At 40.5% G+C, this 21,748-nt stretch overlaps 1 protein-coding gene across 2 annotated transcripts; it reads right to left on the bottom strand.

Annotated features, from left to right (window-relative positions):
* Window positions 1-719: 719 nt before the first annotated feature.
* On the bottom strand, window positions 720-11,770 carry LOC134862171 (CTP synthase 1-like). Of its 2 annotated transcripts, XM_063879918.1 has the most exons (19): window positions 11,554-11,728; window positions 8,888-8,954; window positions 8,292-8,472; window positions 8,032-8,202; window positions 7,772-7,872; window positions 6,970-7,086; window positions 6,798-6,881; window positions 6,476-6,556; window positions 6,203-6,354; window positions 5,947-6,079; window positions 5,634-5,722; window positions 5,160-5,254; window positions 3,888-3,950; window positions 3,702-3,745; window positions 3,512-3,608; window positions 3,375-3,430; window positions 3,070-3,166; window positions 2,781-2,925; window positions 720-2,195 (listed from the first exon to the last, which is right to left on the bottom strand). In XM_063879918.1, the coding sequence occupies exons 3-19, from the start codon at window positions 8,455-8,457 to the stop codon at window positions 2,108-2,110; spliced, it is 1,779 nt and encodes a 592-aa protein (XP_063735988.1). In that variant the 5' UTR covers window positions 8,458-8,472; window positions 8,888-8,954; window positions 11,554-11,728; the 3' UTR covers window positions 720-2,107. The 2 variants fall into 2 exon arrangements, with proteins under 2 accessions (XP_063735988.1, XP_063735987.1); XM_063879917.1 differs by lacking the exon at window positions 8,888-8,954 and having other exon boundaries at window positions 11,554-11,770.
* Window positions 11,771-21,748: the final 9,978 nt, after the last annotated feature.

A 21,748-nucleotide genomic window follows, 5' to 3' on the forward strand; every position in this document is an offset into this window, starting at 1 on the left:
ATTTGATACTATATCAAGACAGACCTTGTTGTTTCCTGCTGGCTTATCAATGACATCATTGACAGTGGTAGATGTAGGTAGCCGTCTGCCCACATGATTTGCAGCAGTTCTTTACTTTATGGTGAGTAGAGGGAAACTTGCAAACTGAAAAAGGGAAGTTGACAACAATACAGTTCCCCTGGGAATCACTAGGAAAGGCTCCGGATATGCTACTGCTTTTCTACAATGGGTTTGCTGAATGTTTAATGGTATTCTTAGGAATGACTGCATGTCTACTTCTTGAATCTAGACATTGTGACTAAGTACAGCACAGGGGTGTCATTAAATGCAATAGTTTCAAAAAACAAATAGCACACACACATTGATTGAGCTTTTCACAGCCATCACAAGACAGCAGCTAAATACTTTACAAGTATTTGTGGTTTCATTGTTTGAACCTCAGCTGCAGCTTTTTTGTGAGCTTTAATGAATAAGACATCTTATAGACATTAAATGTTTAGAAAAAAATAATTACACTAGTAGTTTCAAGTTCCCCCAATGCCAAACAGCATCAAAAGTATTGCTATCAATGAATACAAAGCCTTTCAGTCTCTTGAAAACACATTAAGAGTATCAAAGTACCTCCTTTTATACATTTAATATAAACCAAAGGTCTCATAGTCGCTGGTAGAAAGTAGAACTTGCTATGACTCTCAGCTCCACTTCAATAAAAAGCCGAATTGTCAAGAGGAATAAAAATATATTTAATCAGAATGAACACACAATGAATCACACACGCATCTGAGCGTCATAGGTATAAAATACAGCATCTTTTATACATATTTGGGTCACCAACAGATTTAGCATTGGCAGCAATGATTGAGCTATAAGAGCCATCTTGTCAAATACAGTTGGCTGCTGGGGATGTTTGGAGATCAGATATTTAAGTTTCTCTTTCAGGTTTAAAGCATCGGTTCTCATATCCAAGCTTTCTTTATTCTGTTTATACGCCGACTGAAAAGGTCACTTTAAATGAACCTGATCTTCAGATAACAGAGTCAGTACATTTCATTTTAGTAAGCTCTGGAAGAGGCAGTAAAAGCCAATGGAGTTCAAAGCCTTTGTTTGTCAGCCAGCTAAAGGTCTCAAACATAAAAGTCATGCAAGCAGGAGTGGAGAGTTCAAGTTTAAGGTGAACAACTGAAGAAATAACACCCTAAAGTGCATAATCCGCTAAAAATGAGTAAAATGTAGTTGCTGATGTCTACTTAATTCACCTTAATAAAACCATAAGTAAAGACCCCACAGTCACCCAGTTTAATCTTATGCTCGTGATACAGTGTAGGACTATTTGAAACCCTAACGGCATAAAGCCTACTCACTTTTGTGTGGTAACTCTGACTGAGAGTTATGTGTAATCTGGTATCAAACCTAAAAGAAGAAACACATTAACAAATGAAATTGGAAGACAGACAGTAACGGAGTAACAATGGTATGTCCAGCAGTGGCTCAGTAAGTAGGGGCGTGGACTGGGAATCGTAGGGTCGCCAGTTCAAGTCCCCAAACAGACATAAAATATGGAAAGTGGACTGCTACTTGGAGAGGTCCCAGTTCACCTCCTAGGCCCTGCTGTGGTGCCCCTTGAGCAAGGCACCGGACACCGTAGCTGCCCACTGTCTCCTAGTACTAGGATGTTTCTATTCCTAACGGCAGCAACATATACTATCCATCTCTACATTTTCCCTCAAGGTTTATGATTGTTAAAGTTGCAAAAATTGAACAAACTGTAAACTGTCAAGCTGATGCTTTACCGTCGAGGTTATTTTCTTTCCTTCTTACAAATATATTTGTACAGGTATTTAAAAAATGTGTTTCCTTTCAGTTCCCTTTAAACCCTTCACCCTGGCTTCTGCTTATTACAGCAACTCTAAAAACCTACAGAGTAGACGGCAACACATCCCTTTACCTTTATACACATCCAATATAAGCTTAATATAAGTGTATAGATTATTATACAACATATCGGTCCGATCAGGAGGTATACATGGTTTGCCTCATCAGTGAACAGCAGACCAGCGTTTTCTCTGCTTGAGTGACACAAGAACACAGAGCTTCACATGCTTGGTTCTCAGGACGCAGAGTGGAACTTCAGCTCGAAGAGGTCTGTCTCAGGAGAGCTGCTGTCGCTGCGGTCGCTGTGGTCGCTGTAAGTGTCCCTGCGGCAGAAGACGAACACATAAAGTGAGAACAGCTGTAAAGCCTGACAGGGATTGCTTTATGGTGATTGCAGCTGCAATAATAACACTCACTGTAAAGCAACTGTAAGAGAGTCCATGATGACACTGAATAAAAATATGCTTGTAAATTACCGTTCAGGTTGACGAGTCAACTACATTTGAGTAAATTCAACGACACATAAAAGCGTCAACAATATAACAGCATACTGCAAAATGGGATGTCTTTAGGTTGTACACTATGGGGAGAATGTACAGTTTGTCCCAATCAAAAGGTAAGGTAGATTTCAAGCCAATCAGCATTAATGTCAGTAAACAGATTAAATATGGAACAATATATTCCTTGATTTGATGCCACTGCAATAAAGAAACCTTTACATTGAATTAGTGCAAGGGGAAAAAGATTGATATAAAGCACTGACAATCTAGATTTGTACTGCATAATAGTAGAAAAATACAATTTAGATGCAAGCAAAGAACTGCTGGAGTAATTATAATTATAGTAATTATTTTGCACTTATTGTAATTTGCAAATGGACTGTATAACACACGGCTGTCGGAGCTCACCGTGGAGACAGACGGCAGCCCTTGGCCAGGTAGCTCGGAAGTTTTCCAGCCGCAGCTAGCAGGAGACCGAAGTACGGCGGAGAGGGTTTCATGGGCCTCGAGGTGAACTCAGGATGGTACTGCACTCCGACAAAGTAACAATGATCTGAAACAACAGAGAGCAGTGGATTAGTACAGACCCATTACGCTTCAGCACACAGGAGTTTTCAGAGCACATCCCAAAGATGAGCCCGGTCAAAGCTTTTAGGTGACACTCCTCTGGATGCCGGCTTAAAAAAACAACACTCACTCTCCAATTCAATGATCTCCATTCGCTCTCCTTCCACATCCTGGCCGACAAACTGAAGACCCTTTTCTTCAAAGTGGTGCTTCAGCTCAGGGTTCACCTGAAATGAGGAATGGTTCAAGGTTTCGGGAAAGATTTTTGCCAAATAAGGTCAGAGTGTCATCTCATTACTGATGCTTCAACACTAGCTCTGGCTATAAACATGCAAAGCAGAAACATTTTAAATGGAGCTGCGGGTCCCTGCAGCATAATAAGATTTACCAAGAATGCATTAGCTTTGCTCTCCCGGACCCTACATTTTGCTTTACCTCAAATCTGTGCCTGTGCCTCTCGTCAACATACTCCACATCTCCGTACAGTTTTCCTACAACAATGAAATAACACTCATCAGAAACCGATAGACAGAAAGCCAACACTGTACCATTCATTCAAGAAGGATACATACTCATGACGCTGGTGCTGGATTTGAACATAGTCCGCCTCTTGCCTAACCTCATAGTCCCGCCCATCTGCCCTGGGTTGTGCTCTAGCATGTCAATCACCTGTCGAGATAAAATGGGACGTTTAAACTCATTCTGGTGAAGACTCTGCTGGAGGGATGTGATATAGGCTCAGAAGAAAGAAAGATAACCTACTACGGGGTGACTGGATTCTGGATTAAATTCTGTCGAGTTGGCATCTGGAAAAGATAAGTGAAGCTGATATGAGCTCAAATCAACTTCCCATCGGGTCTGTGTTCTTTCATCATTAGATTAGGAACCATAGGAGTCAAATGTTGATCTTTGTAACAGTGGCATCAGCTCAACTGTGCACTCACTCACCTTCCCATCCGAGGACATTGCGGGCGAACTCACACACTGCCAGCTGCATGCCCAAACACACTCCTGCAGAAAACAGGAGCAGCAGGATACTCGCAATGAGTAATATAAAAAAAAAGGGAAGACTGACGAAGATCTGCACTGTGCAAAACCACTGAAGTGACTAAACTTCTTCATACGATTATAAAGTGCTTATATATAAAAAGGTGTGACCTTTTTTGTGACTCACATTACAAGTGTTTAACTGGAAGCAATTCAACTTTTTTTTCCCTTCCCATAACGTCAAAGAAATGAATTGCTCTATCATTTATACAGCTTATGTAGAGGCGAAAGAACAGTTCATAGTGATGACTACAGTTAACATGACTAAAATGTGTTAAAAAGATACATCATTTCATTTTGAAGGTCATTAAAAACGTTAAGCATACTAGAATTCATGTTTTATATGATTTGGTACATGTTGATAAAAAGGTGTACTTCCCCTTTAAGACCGCATACATGCGCTAGATATTCTGTGGACAAGGGGAGCGTGCGGACAGTGCTTGAGAGCTGTGGCGGCAAACAGTTTTCTTACCTTCTTTTTAGTGAATAGTAAATAGTTACAACAAGTGTATTAGCCAGCCATATTTTTTGTAAGCAAATTATAACTTTGAAACCGAGTAATAAAACGGAGATTCCTATATTGTTCTTTATTACAACAACGTTTCTGAAGTGGACTTTTGTTGAACTGTACAGCTGGGCTAGCTATGGACACTGCCTGTGGAACGTAGCTTCTTGCTAACAATAGACAACTGAGTAAGCCATTGCAAGATCTCAAGACACTTCAAACCTCTACAGCTTATGTGATGCAGCATTTTCAGGTTTGAATTATGGATAAAGTGAGCAATGTATACATCATATAACACATTTCATCACAAGAATATAGCAGACTGTGGCAGCTGTTCCTTTATTTTGCGGAATTGGTAGAATATGTATTATATTTTTCAATGTGTTCTTCATATTACATGTAGGAGGGGTGTGTATAGCTCACCTAGTTGAGCACCTCCATGTAGCTATGGCCCTTACCCCTCTTTCCTGTCTATATTCAACTGCACTAATAAAGGCAATACAAGCCCCAAAATAATCTTTGCAAAGACCTTCCTGGAATCAGTGCTGTATGAGGCTGCATAATAGAATTGTTTACATATTTTAAAAAAGGTAAACATGTCTAGTTTCATCAGGTTTGCTAATAGCATGAAAGGTAGGATATAATGAAATTTGTTTTGAACCTCTTACCCAGAAATGGCTTGTTCTTTTCCCTCGCCCAGTTAATAGCGTGCATCTTGCCTTCTGTTCCTCTCACACCAAAACCCCCTGGTACCAATACACCGCTGTGAGAGGAGGGGAGGGGAGGGGGTGACAGCCTCAGTTCATTTCATAATAGTCCTGATTACATTGCAGGCAAACAATAAACATTTTAAACACCTGTAGTCTAGGAGCAAAATATCAGTCTTCAACCCAGTAAGCTAGCTCAATAAGTAAATCAAGCATGCATGTTTTTTTATATTTGAAAACTTTGTGAGAACCTACGTGGCAAGACATGATTGCTCATAATTTGATTATGCTATACCAGCTTTAAAACAAATTCATCCCATGTTATGAAGCTACAAAACCCACTGGGTATGACAGGACTCTGCTGCCATCCTGTGGCATACATAATCACGTCGTATCAGCAGAGATTAAAGCTCAGTATTTACATATGATACTCACTGAGAGCTGCAGAGTTTCTGCCAGGCTTCATGATATTTCACAGGCTCATCTTGCTGAGTGGCAGCCTCCAGGTCTGCAGAGTCTATGTACTGTCATAATGAAAATAAAAACAACAAACAGCATCATTTGCACTGAGAAAAGTCAACAACTGTTTAAATATGAGCACATGATAGGCATTCAGCCACTCTGTGACAACATTCAACATGAAACTGCTCAGCATTGTTGCAAATGTGATGACACAAACATACAAATGTGATGACACAACATACAAATGTGAATGATACCAACATACAAATGTCAGACGTTTCCATACCTTGACTTCTAGTTTGTGATTAACAGCGAGGGCTGAGTGTTCCAGGGCCTTGATAACGGACGTGTAGGAGTCGGATAACTTTGTGTATTTCCCCACCAAAGCTATGGAGACATGCTCCAAGAGACGGGCAGTTCTGAAAAAGAAGAAAACAATTCACAATAGCGATCTAGTGCATAACTTTACAGACTCAAAAACACAATATAATTTTTATAGAACTGTAGACAAAATAAAAAGGTGCAAGAACAATCTTGCTCACCTGTCAGCCATCTCCTTCCACTTTGTGAGCATCTTCCTGGGCCTCATCGTGATGGGCAGGCTCAGCCGCTGACAGAAGTAGCTCACCACACCTTGGTCCTCCAGCAGCAGTGGCACTTTGTAAACCGAGGAGACGTCCTGGACACAGATCACCTGGAAACAATTTACAAAGCTTGTATAACTAAATACAATACCACACCTTCAGATGAATTGTACTAGTTCATAACTAATGTTTCACATAGAGCTCCCAGTGATGCACGTTAAACTCCTGTACCTGTGAGGGCTCCACATGACAGAACATGGAGATCTTTTCCTTGACAGACGTTTCTAGGGGTGTAGAACAGCGGCACATAATCTGAAAAAATAAATCAATTTGATATCAATATAAAAAAAAGGTATGGTCCTCAAAGGTTCCAATATAAACGCAATTGTAAATTGGATGTCTGATATGATTTAGATCGCTGTGAGATGAATATCTAAGCAGGAATTATTGGATATAGATTTCTACCCATACAGGAAAAGTGGAGGCCAGGCCGGTTATATATGGGGTGCAGGAGGAAGTGCCAAATTAAACAACTTATTGTAAACTGACTCACTAAATCTGGAGACAAGCCCAGGCCTCTGAGCTCTCGGACACTGTTCTGCGTCGGTTTGGTTTTCTGCTCTCCTGTGGTATTGGGCTGAGGACACAAAAGCAAATTTAGATCAAAATGTAGGACTACTGTGTGACAGACAACCAGAATTTGACACGCGTGTTCACCAGTGTACCTGTGGTATCAAGCTGACGTGGATGTTGCAGAAGTTCTCCCTCTTCACTTTGAACTGGAACTGCCTGAAGGCTTCGATGAAGGGCATACTCTCAATGTCCCCCACAGTGCCTCCCAGCTGTAAAACACACAAACACCTGTTCAGAACTAAGAACTGCATGCACTAACACACAGGTGTTTCTCAGCAGCTTACATAACCAACACTCCCTGGAGAGTACAAAATGAAAACCGCTGCACTGAGCACATAGAATTGTCAAACAGGCGTTGACTCATGCCATAAAGAAAGAAATGCGGGAAGCAGCGTAATAATTCAGGTTTGTTTATGAAGTGTTGGCCAGGTTCAGCAGCACATGTACCAACAAATATATACTTTTGCAGCACATATTTTTAAACAATAATTTATAAATAAAAGCTGTTTTGCTATTCTGTACACCATTTCCCCATGGTCAGAAATATGGGCTAAAAGAAGAAAGGTTTTACAGACTCTCCTCAACAAATCAATTTCTAAGCCTCTTGGTTTTTCAGTGAAAATAAAGCTTATTTTTCTGCTTCACTGGTGGATCAATTTGTGTGAATTCAGCAATTTTCTCAGCTCCCTGAATGGTGCCAATATGTTCCAGTGCTTGGACCAACATGCTTGGTTTCCTTTTTGATATAAAATCGTTATTACCCTTAAATACCACTATAAAAAAGGTCAAATAATTTGAGAGTGGCCTGTGAAATGTTGAAGCAAACATTTTTGACTTTATATGCAAAATCCAGTTTGTCAATTTAAAAATGTGCACTTTAAAACAAGAACGAACCTCTATGACACAAACTTGTGGCTCCACACCGTCATCATCTACTGAGATCTTGGCCTGCTTCATCACCCACTCCTGGATGGCATCCGTGATGTGTGGTACCACTGGAGAGAGATACATAGAACAGAAGTCATTTCAAACCAACCACTGCATTGGACAAGCTTGTGAAGTTTGCATTCTACAAATACACTGGAAAACACATACAGGTGAGAGTGGAAGCTAGAGGAAGCATTTCCATTGTTGGAGAATGTGCACTCACTCACCCTGTACAGTCTTGCCCAGGTAGTCTCCCCTCCTCTCCTTGGTGATGACGGACTGGTAAATCTTTCCAGTCGTGAGGTTGTTCTCTCTGGTAAGACGGATGTCCAGGAAACGCTCATAGTTCCCCAAGTCCAGATCCACCTCCCCACCGTCATCGAGAACAAAAACTTCCCCTGCACAACACAAACATTATATCTATTTATTTATCTAATGACACCTACAAAAGGAAATCCAACTGATGGTTGAGCACCAAACAACTCACCATGTTCATAAGGTGAGAAGGTGCCCGCATCAATATTGATATACGGATCGATTTTGATGGCTGTGACGTAAAGCCCGCAGGATTTGAGGATTGTTCCAACGCTGCTGGCAATGATGCCTTTACCAATACCAGATATGACACCACCGGTTACCAGGATGTACTTCATGGTGGTTTGTGAAGACTAAAAACAAAAGATAAAAGCTTTACATGACGCTTAAAAAGGACACGTGTCCAACCTGTTCTACCACATGTGTGTGAGCTGAGGACCTGATGCAATACAGACAACACGAGTACATGTGAACTAAAATGGAATACTTGTATTTAAAAGTTTCCATCGGTTTCATGAACAGGTATAATGATCATACAACTTCCCTTTTATATATGAAAAGTATTTCACATAAACATTTGATAAAATATGTCAGTTTTCCTTGGAGCATTCCTGTGTTCTCAAACATTACACAAATTGAAATCAGTATAAGAAATCATTGATAACAATCGAGATAACTCTGGTGATGGGTCCCATTATTGATTCATGAAACTCAGAGGGGGTGTTCCAGTTTAACTGGATTCCGGTTTAACTGGTGGCGTTTGTTTACCTTTTCCGCCAGATGTTGTGGTTGCCCGGTTCGTCATTTTCACGTAGCTTGTGTGTCTGAAGTGTGACTAGACAGAGAAAACCCAGGCGAAAAAACGTTAACATCACCAGTTCATGTAAAATGCACATGTCGAGAAAACCACAGACAACACAAAATATGCTGGCCAAAAAATAAAAATGAAAATAAACAATATTCATACTGTAGCGACAGGATTCAAACCCGTACATTTGGGCAATATCAACCATGAATGTTACTCATTGCGCCACCAACCGGCTCAAACAACGCCCTGCTTGAACCATGTAAGTGTTGTCAGTTCTTGTCAGCTGTTTACAATCACCGTTTAACATGGATGAAATAAACCCCCACCCATGTTAACTGGTGATAGTCACAATATGACACAGGCAGACGCTGACAACGCAAGCCTCAAAAACGAATGCAAAAGCCATGTGTTACGGACAAAACACAAGCATGGCCACCTCAAAGGATATTGCTTTGGTTTTTATTGCCTAAAAAGTGCATATAGTGACCATTATAAAACACATATCAAACGCTATGAAAACAGCCGCTGTGAGATACGAACCCAGTCATGCTTTCAAAAGGTATTAATCCACTGCCTTACCGCTAATGGCCTGAGCTACCGTTCAGACGTTCAAAGAACCAGGTGAATATTCTTTATTGACTATTTACTTGTAACGGCTCCCAACACTTTGGAAAAAACAGTAACAATGACATTGATCACTGGATGAAGCCAGTTAGCAAATTAGGTGGCGATGGGTGGATAGATGGATGGATGGATGGATAGATAGACAGAGACAGAGCTGTTTGGACGGGCCATTTATAATCGTCAGCATGGATGGAAAAAGTGCTGACATAATGTCAAAGAAGGGCAAGACCTTCCATAAAGTATATAGACCAACTCGGCCATAGAGCCAACACCACGTTTGCCGCACAAGTGGCAAACTGGTTCCCCATCCGCAATTACTGACCCATCCTCACCTCAGTCCTCATCCCCACCTCAGTCCGGCCCTACATTTCCACAAGCACAAGAAATACAAGCAGACACTCTGGAAACTTGTAAGTATGGACTTTTTTTGTCGATTGTTGATGAAACTGGTGGCTGATGAGCAGGGGATCAGCCATCTGCGAATGGACATAGCCCAACAGCTCATCAAGGAAACGGGTTGGTTTCTACTTTGTTTTCAGTTGTTATGCAAGTGCTATTTATTTCAGCCAATAACATGGCTATCTGTAATCAGCAGATGATTTGTCGGAGCTATGTCGGGTGTGTGGCGAACATGACACCCATGACCAATGGGTAAGACAAGTTTGGAGCACTTGAAGTTGATTATTGTAATGTTTTACAACTGTCCTAAAGCATATCTTAGAATATTGGAATATTACCTTTTGAAAGCATGACTGGGTTCGTATCTCAGTGGCTATTTTCATAGCGTTTGATATGTGCTTTGTAATGGTCACTATATCCCCTTTTTAGGAAAAAAAAACCAAAGCAATATCCTTTGAGGTGGCCATGTTTGTGTTTTGTCCGTAACACATGGCTTTTGCATTCGTTTTTGAGGCTTGCATTGGCAGCGTCTGCCTGTGTCATATTGTGACTATAGTCAGTTAACATGGGTGGGGGTTATTTCATCCATGTTAAACGGTGATTGTAAACAGCTGACAAGAACTGACAACACTCACATGGTTCAAGCAGGGCGTTGTTTGCGGTCGGGCGTAATGAGTAACATTCATGGTTGATATATATATTACCCAAATGTACGGGTTCGAATCCTGTCGCTCGAGCATGAATATTGTTTATTTTCATTTTATTTTTGGCCAGCATATTTGTGTTGTTGTCTGTAGGTGACCTCCACATGCACATTTACATGAAGTGATGCTTACGTTTTTTCGCCGAGGTGTTTAAAAAAAAAATTGTCTGGTCACACTTCAGACACACAAGTAAGGTGAAAATGACTAACCTGGCAACCACATATGATTCGGCCCGTATAGCGTCATATGACGCTCAAGGAGTCGAAAACGTAAACAAACTCAACCAGTTGAACCGGAATTCAGTTAAACTGGAACAGGGGGACTACACGTGTTTACATTTGCATCCCTCAATGACACACAACTCATGGTGACGTTACACTAGTCAATCCAAAGAAAGCGCGTTTGAAAAGCAGATACTGTCTAACAATTAAAGACAAGTTTAGCAGTATTAAACCATATGAGCTGAAAAGAAATGGCGGGAAATACCAGTAGCACGATTAACAAGCAGCTATGAAGGAGGAGGCTCCTGTGAGCATTCTTACAGTCCAACAAACTTGTTGACATCATGAGACCAAGTATTAACAGTCAGTAAAACATACAATACATATATTTATAGAAAGATATGCTTTATGCAAGATTGATTGTTTCACTAACGACAGCAAGAACCCCTTCTTTGCACAACCAGTTTTGCAGGCTGAATGTTATACATATGCTACACAGAGGTACATGTATATCAACCTGTACAGAATACAGCTAACATGCTACAGTTAAGCTAGCTAGCAGTTATGTTAGCAAGCTAATTGTCAAGATTGTAGACAACAACGAGTGACCTGTTAGCATGTTAACCTGTTTACTGACTCACTAGCAAACCATGTCTTAAAAAACCCACACAAACTTACCAAACGACTTGAGAGAAAGACGATAGCGTTTGGTTTCAGTAACTGACTGCTGAAAGCTACTAAATCTATTTCTGTTTACGAAGAATCAGTCTCCACTTTCCTTGCTGCAGTGAAAACACGTGTAGCTGACAGACAGATCTACTTGTCCCATTGCAAGTTATTTCCTTCCGTATTTGTGCTAAGTCATTAGTTGTTTGTCCTCTTTGCAGCCTCTCAGGCAAGCCTTAGTGTCCCGCCCCCACAGGATCAACCAATCAGGTGCATGCATTCAGAGTAAGGTTACTGAGAGACTGAACTCTGGGCAGAACTTGACCCAATACGACATAATGTCTTCACCGTATGACGTCGTTAGTATTGGAGTGGATAAAGTGATTCAAGGTCAAAGCAAGTGCAAATTAATGTTATAATATGGACACTTTTATCATGTATTTTCCCACTACCTTTACCTCATATCTGATTCTCTACTGCATATATATCTATGTGCAAGCCCACCTAGTATCTCTGCCACCGTTGTACTGTTTATTAATATATTGTTATGTCCCTTACTGGTCACCTGATTGTGGCATTGCAAAGGCCAACATTGTACCTGTTTTTAGATTTGCAGCCTACCTAACTTTCATCATATTGTTATTAAAACTGACATGTGCACTCTTTATATTGCAACTGCTTTACCTCCTTTCCCCTCAGATAGGAATAAGTACACTTTTATTTTGGGACATATCATTTGATATCGTCCAGTTATTTTATTTTTTATTCATTTCTAAATTTTACACCTTCAAAATATTAAGATTATTTTTATAATTTTGTTCTGTCATTTGCTATTTTTCCGTTTGTTCTTTCAAGCATTGGTTTCACCACCAGATGGCGTGGTAGTTCTATGCTGGATTATTCAGCACACATCTAGGCTAAATTAAGCTTTTAACATGGTTTTTCACACATATTGAGCCCAATGACTCAATGAGGTTAAACAGGCATCAGATACAGTAACACGGTGTTAAATAATGGTGTAAAGATACCACAATAGAATTGGTCCAAGTGAGGCCCTTCAAGATGGAGCAGTGGTCCCTCAAAACCCCATTGCTACGGTAACACTATATGTGAAATATTAGAGTTTTCCTTCATGTATTCACTGTCGTGCCTCTCCAGCTTTGCTGTGGGCAATGAGAGTGGTGATTCTAATTCATTTCTGTCCATGATCTTGGTCTAATTAAAGACCTCATCCCTGACACTTCATTTTCATAAGCTGTTCCCTTCAATTACATCCGACATGTGAGCACAGACACATTAACCTTCTACACGAAGAGCTACTGTGCTCCCTTCATCTTTCTGCAATCTTAAAATAACAGAGTGGGCAATTTAAAGGCAGTTCCAGCCCGTTGAATACAACTTTTTGGGAAAACGCATCTGTGGATGGCAGTGCACAGTATTATCAACCTACACTATGATTTTATTTCCAGCGGATGACAAGATATGTTTTGCAATGTGTTTGGATCATGTGTCTGACTGTGGCAAAAGTCAGCTGTAACGGCTCATTCTTGTTTGTTAATCATTGTCTATAATGTGTTTACCTTCCACACAGAGCAAGAAAAGCCAATGAGTTTAGAGACGCCTACCTAATTGTTGTTGCAGTTCTTTCAAAGTGGATTGTTTTTGTTGCTATTAAAATAGACATAACATCATGCACAGCTCAGACAATTGCAAGGCAGAGTGGACATTATTACTTCTGATGTAGTAGTTAAAGATTTTGTGAAAAATGCTAAATAAATTCTAAGTTTTAACTAAGGGTATTGATACTAAGGAGATCGAGCTGGAAGGTCGTGGCACAAGGCCGCTGTTTTCTGTGGAATATTAGCCGCAAGTAGTTTTCATAAAGATTTCCACTGGGTATTAAAGAAAAATGATATGCGGTAATTGGTTAGCCTTGTTACTGAGTCTGGGCTTATCTTTTAGCCTTGGAACCTAGCTGTTTTGGCATAGCTCCAGTCTTGAGGCTAAGCTAAGCTAACTACCTCCTGGCCTGCGTATGATAGTGACTTTCTCATAATACCTATAATAATAATCACCCCCAGATAAATATCCAAATAAAGGAACAATTCCTTCAACATTTTCAAAGTTGAAATCAAAAACGTACTATTACTTTCCCAGTATGTCTCCCTTTATAATGGACAAAATGACTCATTTTCAGTTTCCACGGCCTGTATAATTGACTAATAATTATAAATCATAAAAAAAGGGCTGTTAACTAATATTTCCTGGAGCTATTGTAAAGGAGTTTTTAAAAAAAGAACTCTCTGGCCTCATTTAACTTTTTACATTTGGATGAAAGTAAATATAAAGTGTGAAGAAGTTAAAAAGAGGGTAGAAACACTCGACTAAAGTAATATGTCAGTCCGTGTTGGCAGCGTTTTCTTCACCTTCACCCAGAGAAGTTAGATAGCCCTGGGGTCAGATGTTATGAGTCGGTTCTCTCCCCCAGCCCTCCAGAGGTCTGACTCTTTGCTTAAACAGACACAAAGAAACAGTAGCCCACATCCCCCGCACTCCATACACATTATTTATGAATGGGTGCGCTGCCTTCGCCCGTCCCTTTGTAGTTTTGGAATGTGCAAGATAGATCAATTTAAGACGGGATCACAGATGGCTCTTAAAGGCACAATGCAGTACACAACCACTCAGAGGAAAAGTGTGAGCTCCTGGGCAATTAGTGTCATTATGGCTGCTCATGTGCTTGGTGGGCTGGATAAACAGTGGCTGTGGCGGCAAATGGTTAGGCATGTGGGTAGCATGGATAATGATCAGTACTGCAGCAGAGCAAAGGCACACACCTAATGATCTTAACCAGGTGACGGACAGAATACGAGAGAGAGGGTTTCCCCTTGATCCAATAGGAAGCAGGGAGGATCATGGGTTATTGGGCCGCACAATAATAATTGATGTCAATTTAAAAGAAACTACTTCATTTTAATTATTAAAATAGTTTATGAGACAATGACATTGCAGAAAATGATAAAAATATCCATCATAAATACCCAATTGTCCAAAACCCAAAGGATTTAATAACATTTAAAGGAAAAGCAGAACATTTGAGCATTTCAGAAGAGCAAGCTAAAGTGATTGGTTTTATTATTATACATTCAATTACTTTAACAAGTGATCCACAATAAAAGCTGTCATTTTATTTCATTTCTATTCATACTGATGGTCAGCTTATCCAATAATCAGCTAATAAATTCACTTAACTGTTAAAAGATGAATTCACTTGACAGGTACTTGAAAAGAAAGGGATATACTTCTATTCATCACATTGCTTAAATGAAATCAAATGAACCAACCCTTATAACGATATGAGATGAGATGTAAATGTAGAAGTTGTTATCTGACACAAACATCCGCATGTTTAAATTCCCTACCAGCTAGAGTCACAAACATGTGACAACAAGGTCAGGTGCGGTCGTAAACAAGAGTGAGACAATGGTCTCAGGGAGAAATCCTGCTCATAGACCTCTGGGAAAAGCCGCACTCTGTGTTTGTTGTCATTGTCTTAAACCTAGTTAATACTCTGTTTACGCTACATGCATACTCACATGTGTGTGTGCACATGCCTGTGTGGGAGTGTGACATCTACCATTCTCCTAACATTGCCTAAACCACAAGTTATTGAGAAAACAAATGTCAGTTGAAGGGCGTTGTCTGTTTGGTGTCTGCACGGAGAGTTAGTCTTTCCTCCCACTGCTTGGAGCACATCTAATTTGATTATGAGAGCCAGTCAAGAAAAACATTGAGGGAGAGAGTTTATTGGATAACATGGGACGAAAGATGACAATAGAGAGATGAGAGGGAGTGAAATGGAGAGAAATAGAAATGTAGTGAATTTGTGCGAGAGAGTCGGCGAGGGACACTCAGAGTGAAAGAGAGACTCTTCCCAGCAGGGATGAAGCTCTGGATCGGTGCCCGGTATGCCACTGCACTGTCATCTGTGAGCTGCCTTTGTACACATAAGGAGGCCAGTATATCCCATGATCCTCGGCTATTATCTAGACCCAACTCTTAGCATGTGGCCCCTGCTCTCTCCTGAGTATTCCTACTCTCCCTGCTTCCCCTGACCTCCCTCCTCCTGCACCTTTCCATATTCTATCCTTCCTCTCTCCTCTCCCCCTCATACTCCTCCTCACTGCACTATTCCTTAGCCTATCTCTCTTTGTCCAAGCCAACTCACAGCTAGAGGCTGGGCCTCAGCCACCTCCATGAAAACAGATGACAGTGTTTTTTTCTCCCTCCCCACTGCCGCAGACCCCCCTCCAGGAGAGGTCTGTCTGCCGAGGAGGAGAGGGGGAAATGAGAAGGACTGATTAATTTAAAACGCATGCTCTCCTCTTTTTTCACCGCTGAGCCCCCCTTCAGGAGGACATGCCTGCTCAATGAGAGATTGTGAGGAAGATCATGGGAGCTCATTCATCAAGCTATGTATTCCGTTATAAGTAATGTGTGTAATGTGCAAACAAGGCCCTGCATTGGGGTTGTGGCCTTTGACCGAGACCTGTGTTATATGTTCTGAGAAGAGTTTTTGATGGTGACGACGGGATCGATACGCCAAGCCAAACAGAGAGAGGGGTCCTTTTGTTGTTGCTACAACGAAAATGCAGCTCCATATTCTGTTTTTATTAAAAAGCACATTGAAGGTTTCAAATTAAAAGAGAAGCCATGTGAAGGCGTTTCTCCCAGAGCCGCATAGATGTGCCTGATTTCTTGTAAAAGATGATGATGATTCCCTTCCTACTGTTGTATCCCTTTTTATGTAAATGTGTATCATAATCAGTGTTGCTAAAAGTGACATTCACAACGCTCTGGATATGGAGTCTGATAACAGATCATACCAAAGATAGAAAAGAGAAACACCACGATGCCTTGTGACCACGTGCATTAGCACTTCTGGACCACATGTCATTCTCAAGTCAGATGCTAGGCTGGGTTGAACAAGCAGTCCTTTTATCCCTGACTCAGTTATTCAATAATTTCTACCTCTTCATACATTGAAGGCTGTTCAGCTTGCTTACACCACTTAGCTGTGGCAGCTTCCTTTACCGGCATCACAGGAGAGATGGGACTGACTGGCTGCTGATGCTTCAGTGGCCATTAGGCTCAAAATAGTTCATGGCCGTAACATTTGGAGCAGTTTAGGTCAATTCCTTCCTCTCATTGCCATTAGGAAACCATGCTGAAATAATTTAAGATCTTATCACTGCAGCAAATCCATAAATATGTTTTCTGTTAACAGTACTTTTTGAACCTTGATGTTTGCATGCTGATTACCCTTTTTGTTTAACAGATATGTATTTTATTGAAGCCTGCATTCATTAACTTGTATTATTTTGGTGACTTCAAGATGTGGAACAAGCTTTTTATACAACACTGACATATCTCCTTATAAAACTTTTATGGTGAAAGGGAATCCGTTGCCTATTTCCACATCCAACAGAGAAAAATGTACACTCATTTGAAGTTGTGGTTCTACCAACATGAACAATGTGTGTCCAATTATCACTTTCCTTTGAGTTCACCAACAACTCCTGAGGAATATCTCTCTGAGTGTGTATTTGTTAAAATTCTTGACAATGTTCACTAGCAAGTTGTTTACTTTCCCTGTTTACTGTTTGTGGCCAAGCAGGTAGCGTTCAGTAGGTTTATCCGAGCATTTCAATCTTGTTTCACTGTTCCAAATAAACAGCATGGCTAAAACAAAGATGGCAATCCCCAAATTCTTCAAAACCAATGGGGACGTCAGCGTGACTATGCCCATGTTATTTTTACAGTGCAGTTGTGGCTGTAAACAAGTGTAGAACTAAAAACAGTGAAGCTACAGGGAATAAAACAAGAAGTTAAACAAATGTCGCCCCATACAGTACACATCATTTTCAATATTTTTTGATTATTATACCAAAAATCCTCAATGGCTAAATGGTCAGTATACGTTTATAATACCACCAGCATTCTTCCACTGGTTTCATGCTTACCCTGCAGGAAATCATCCCATAACCATGGAATATTTCCAATTCCACACATGTGTCTGTCCCACACCTCATATGCACTTGCCAGTGTTCCCACAATCAAGCTACAGTATTATATTAAAGAGCTGCTCTACTTGAGCGGCCTTATCAATAGAGTTTCTGTCTTTGTCAGCGTCTTAGCCCCTTGCTTGGTCTGTGAGAAGCCTTCATGGAGGATTGCAAGGACAATGAATAACTTGATTAGAGGACATATCACTTCGGATCACATGTATGGAAGTATGCAGGAACATGACCCAGCTGGAACCAATGTGGTTTGGCCCTTGTGGATTGTGAGCTGTTTGGTAACGAGGCTGTGTGTGCTGCTGACTCTCTGCAGAGACCAAAGGTTCACCACGGTCCACCATGAGACTGCGCTTCAAAGACTTTCACAGAGCATTTCAGGAGAAAGGACTGAATGTGTCAGTTGTTATCAGCAGTGCATGAAGCATCAGAAACAAAAAGCCATTGACAGACATTTCCTGTTGTATTCCTGTCCCTTAGTTGTTTTTATCCTCTTCCCTGCCTTCCCTCTTCCTATATGGTGCTCACATGTTCTCCCTCATTTAACAGCCTTTATACTTTTAAGAGCAAACTCAAGATCAATCTTTTTAATTTGGCTTTTAACTGATTAGTATTTTATTCTAATTGTACTCTTATTTTATTCCTTTTTTGGTTATTTTGTTACTCTTTTATCATTTCAGTCCTGCGTGGTTTTTAATCACAAAGCTATGTTTTACTCTGGTTATTACTTGGGAAGGGGGAGATAGTATTGTTTTTATTTATTGTAAATTGTTTATGTGTTTGGTTTGTGAAGCAATTTGAGTTACCCTGTGTATGTATAATTAAGTTTGATTTCATTTTGATTTGATAATGCTTTATTTGAGGTTATTAGAATCTATTTCATTTAATGTATGCTGGACCAGATTACAGGCCCCTGTGACTCTTTAAAGGGTAAACAGGATCTTAACTGCAAACACAGCCTCCTTATCTTTTGGTCAATGTTTATCAAGGAATCCTTGGTGCTCATGCCGAGGTGGGGGTTAAATCTGCAAAGAAATAATCCACTTAAGTCTGTTGACTCTAAGGCGCCATGTCAGCTCAGCAGGTGCTCGTGAGTTTGAATCTGACTCATGACTTTTGCAGCGTACCCCCCTTTCCATCCATCTTCATAGAAGACCATCTAGTGTAGCCGGGCTGCCATAAAAATAATCATTAAGGAAGATTATCCCTCGCTCACCTCTCTCTCAATTTCTCTCCATCTCTCATTGAGTTTGGAATGCACCAGTGCTATCTCCCCCACTGAGAATAACACTCATGTTGGGTAATTTTGTCTTACATAAGGGAGAGTATTGCACACAACAAGACATGTAAAAACAACATCAGGCAAGGCCAGAGGGAGAGAATGCAATCCTCAGCTATTTGTAATGGAGAACAGGGGAGGAGCAGAGGGGTGGAAGATGGATGTGATTTCACATTAATTGTGTGGGTTCACAGGAGTGTGTGTGTGTGTGTGTGTGTGTGTGTGTGTGTGTGTGTGTGTGTGTGTGTGTGTGTGTGTGTGTGTGTGTGTGTCCACATGGGGTGGGAGGTGTTAGTGGAATTTCTGAGAGCTATGCTGATTTTACGGGCACAGCAGGGATTGTGCGAGTGTTTGTGTGTGTGCACATGTAAGTCAGCATGAAAGCATGTGTGGGTATGTGCCCGCATGTGTATTGAGGAACATGTGATTTTGTGGCTGCATGTGAGTTTGAATTAGTTAGTATTTGTGTGTGTGTGTGTGTGTGTGTGTGTGTGTGTGTGTGTGTGTGTGTGTGTGTGTGTGTGTGTGTGTTGGCCTCCTCACTTGGCTGGGGGTAGCAAGTGGAATCTTCCGAGTGTGATGTTAGATTTGCAGAGTCTAGAGCCAGAAACAGGCTAGTGAATCTTCCGACAGTCAGTTGGTGTACAACAATGTTGTGTTGCTACGAGAAAAACAAGGCACACAGGGAGTTAAATTAGCTTTATTGGCTCATGTTTTAGCTTTACTGCAGGCTACATGCCCGGCATGAAGACGGCAGCAGAATAGGTAGGAAAGATAGACACCTACACCAGGATATTTGAGGAATTTGTCAAAAAAAGAGAGTAAATATTTCACTTATTGTAGGTGAGTTAAAGAAAGAACAAAAGCAGTGTTTTGACTGCATGTCAGCATTCTGAGGTCTGAACCCCCCTGAAAGCTCATATGCTAACATAAGTGATGAAGAAAATGTGTGTAATTATGCACCAACTGTGCATCGTTTAATGTAGTTTAAAAATACGCAACAAACACATTTTCTGTGTTCACAGCTCCGTCACACTGCAAATGGTTCAAGATAAAGATAAAATCAATCAATTTCAACGGAATTTGCCAAATATGTTGCCTTCTTTTTCTCCCAAATTCAGCAGCAATGGAGTCTGATGGTTATTTGGCTTGATATTTCATGTCAAAATGACAAAACATTTTTTAATTTAAAACCATCAGCCATAACAATATATTATCAGGAAGCTTCACAATTTTCTATGTTAAGTTTCATCCAGGAAATGGTAAAAAGACATATTGGAAATGGGAATACAGAAGGGAGAAAAACTCTCAGTGATATATGTTTTGTGCGGCTGATAAGGTTGAATTCTACTAGCTAGATAGCAACTAAAGCTCAGCTATGAAAGTAGATTATCTCCTTGACCTGCAAGCACTTGAACTTTCTTTCAGTTAAGAGAAGATTTTGATATCACCACTGTCACATAAAGAGCTACAAGTTATATGTAGAGTGATGGTTATCAGCTGCTTCAAAAATACCATTGACTTAAGTTTTATAACCTAAAACTATGAATCTGTTATGTATTGAGGTTTTAAGACATTGTTTATGGTTCATGAACTAGGGCAGATAGGGGATCTTCATTGTTCCCGACCTTTGTGACACATACTGTAAGCCTTTTCTCAACCAGAGATCAACCTCTGCAGAGACAGCTGCACTAAAGGCACTGAGGTTAGGTTGCACAATATAAAAACACAGAACTCTATTGGAAATGTAATAAAAGATTTTCACATATCCACCCACATTAGAATTAGAGGATGTCATGGCCCCTTAAATGCCACTTGGGTGGGATTTGTCATATGTGGGTTGTTGCTCAATTATAGAGGACATATTATGCTAATTTTCTGATTATACTTGTATTTTGGGTTTCTGAAAAGGCACATAATTCTTCTCACACTGTCTGTTTGAATACATCTGTATTTATCCTCTGAGTGCTTCTTTCTCTAAGCCCCATTACCCAAAACACTCCCTTGATTGGCTTGTGAGTAAACATTGCAAATGTAGTTCTCAAGCCATTTTTGGATATACCCAGATGTTGGGCAGCATATTCTGACAGGTCAGCATGTGACAATATAGGGAGGCCAAATCTGAATGGCTTGTTGAACCAAAATGTGGTGTAAAAAGTGAGTTTTCCACATTTCATTATAACCAGTCCAATGCTATATACACTCACCAGCCACTTCATTAGCTACACCTGGCTAGTACCGGGTTGGACCCCCTTTTTCATTCAGAACTGCCTTAATGCTTCGTGGCATAGACTCAACAAGTTACTGGAAACATTCCTTAGACACTTTGGTCCACATTGACATGATAGCATCACGCAGTTGCTGCCGATATGTCGGCTGCACATCCATGACGCAAATATCCTGTTGCACCACATCCCAAAGGTGCTCTGTTGGATTGAGATCTGGTGACTATGGAGGCCATTTGAGTACAGGGAACTCATTGTCAACAAAAACGCCACCTTCAAAGTCACTTAAATCACCTTTCTTCCCCATTCTGATGCTCTGCTTGGACTTCACACGGTCGTCTTGACCATCTCTTCATGCCTAAATCTATTGAGTTATGAGATATTGAGATATCTGCGTTAATGAGGAGTTGAACAATTGTATCTAATAAAGTGGTAAGTGAGTGCATAAACAAATAGCAATGGCCTTTTTACAAAATACCTATATGTAAAAGCTTTTCTAGTATATTTTGATACGTCATGCTGGATCAGACAAAGCACAAAAATCTGTACCACGGTTGACCCTAAATAGTTTTTGACCCAGTAAACACAGATGGTGGACACATAGTTGGACTTTTGACACTGGCCTT

Source organism: Eleginops maclovinus, chromosome 3, assembly GCF_036324505.1.
Source record: "Eleginops maclovinus isolate JMC-PN-2008 ecotype Puerto Natales chromosome 3, JC_Emac_rtc_rv5, whole genome shotgun sequence".
Taxonomy (NCBI): domain Eukaryota; kingdom Metazoa; phylum Chordata; class Actinopteri; order Perciformes; family Eleginopidae; genus Eleginops; species Eleginops maclovinus.

Bases quoted from the DNA above. Each gene is read 5' to 3' on its own strand.
- LOC134862171 (XM_063879917.1), bottom strand. From the start codon at position 8,457: ATGAAGTACATCCTGGTAACCGGTGGTGTCATATCTGGTATTGGTAAA. The intron at 6,080-6,202 runs GTGAGCAAGATT...CTTCTTTTTCAG, and splicing joins TGGAAGGAGATGGCTGACAG to AACTGCCCGTCTCTTGGAGC. The intron at 3,746-3,887 runs GTGAGTGAGTGC...TATCTTTTCCAG, and splicing joins CAATGTCCTCGGATGGGAAG to ATGCCAACTCGACAGAATTT.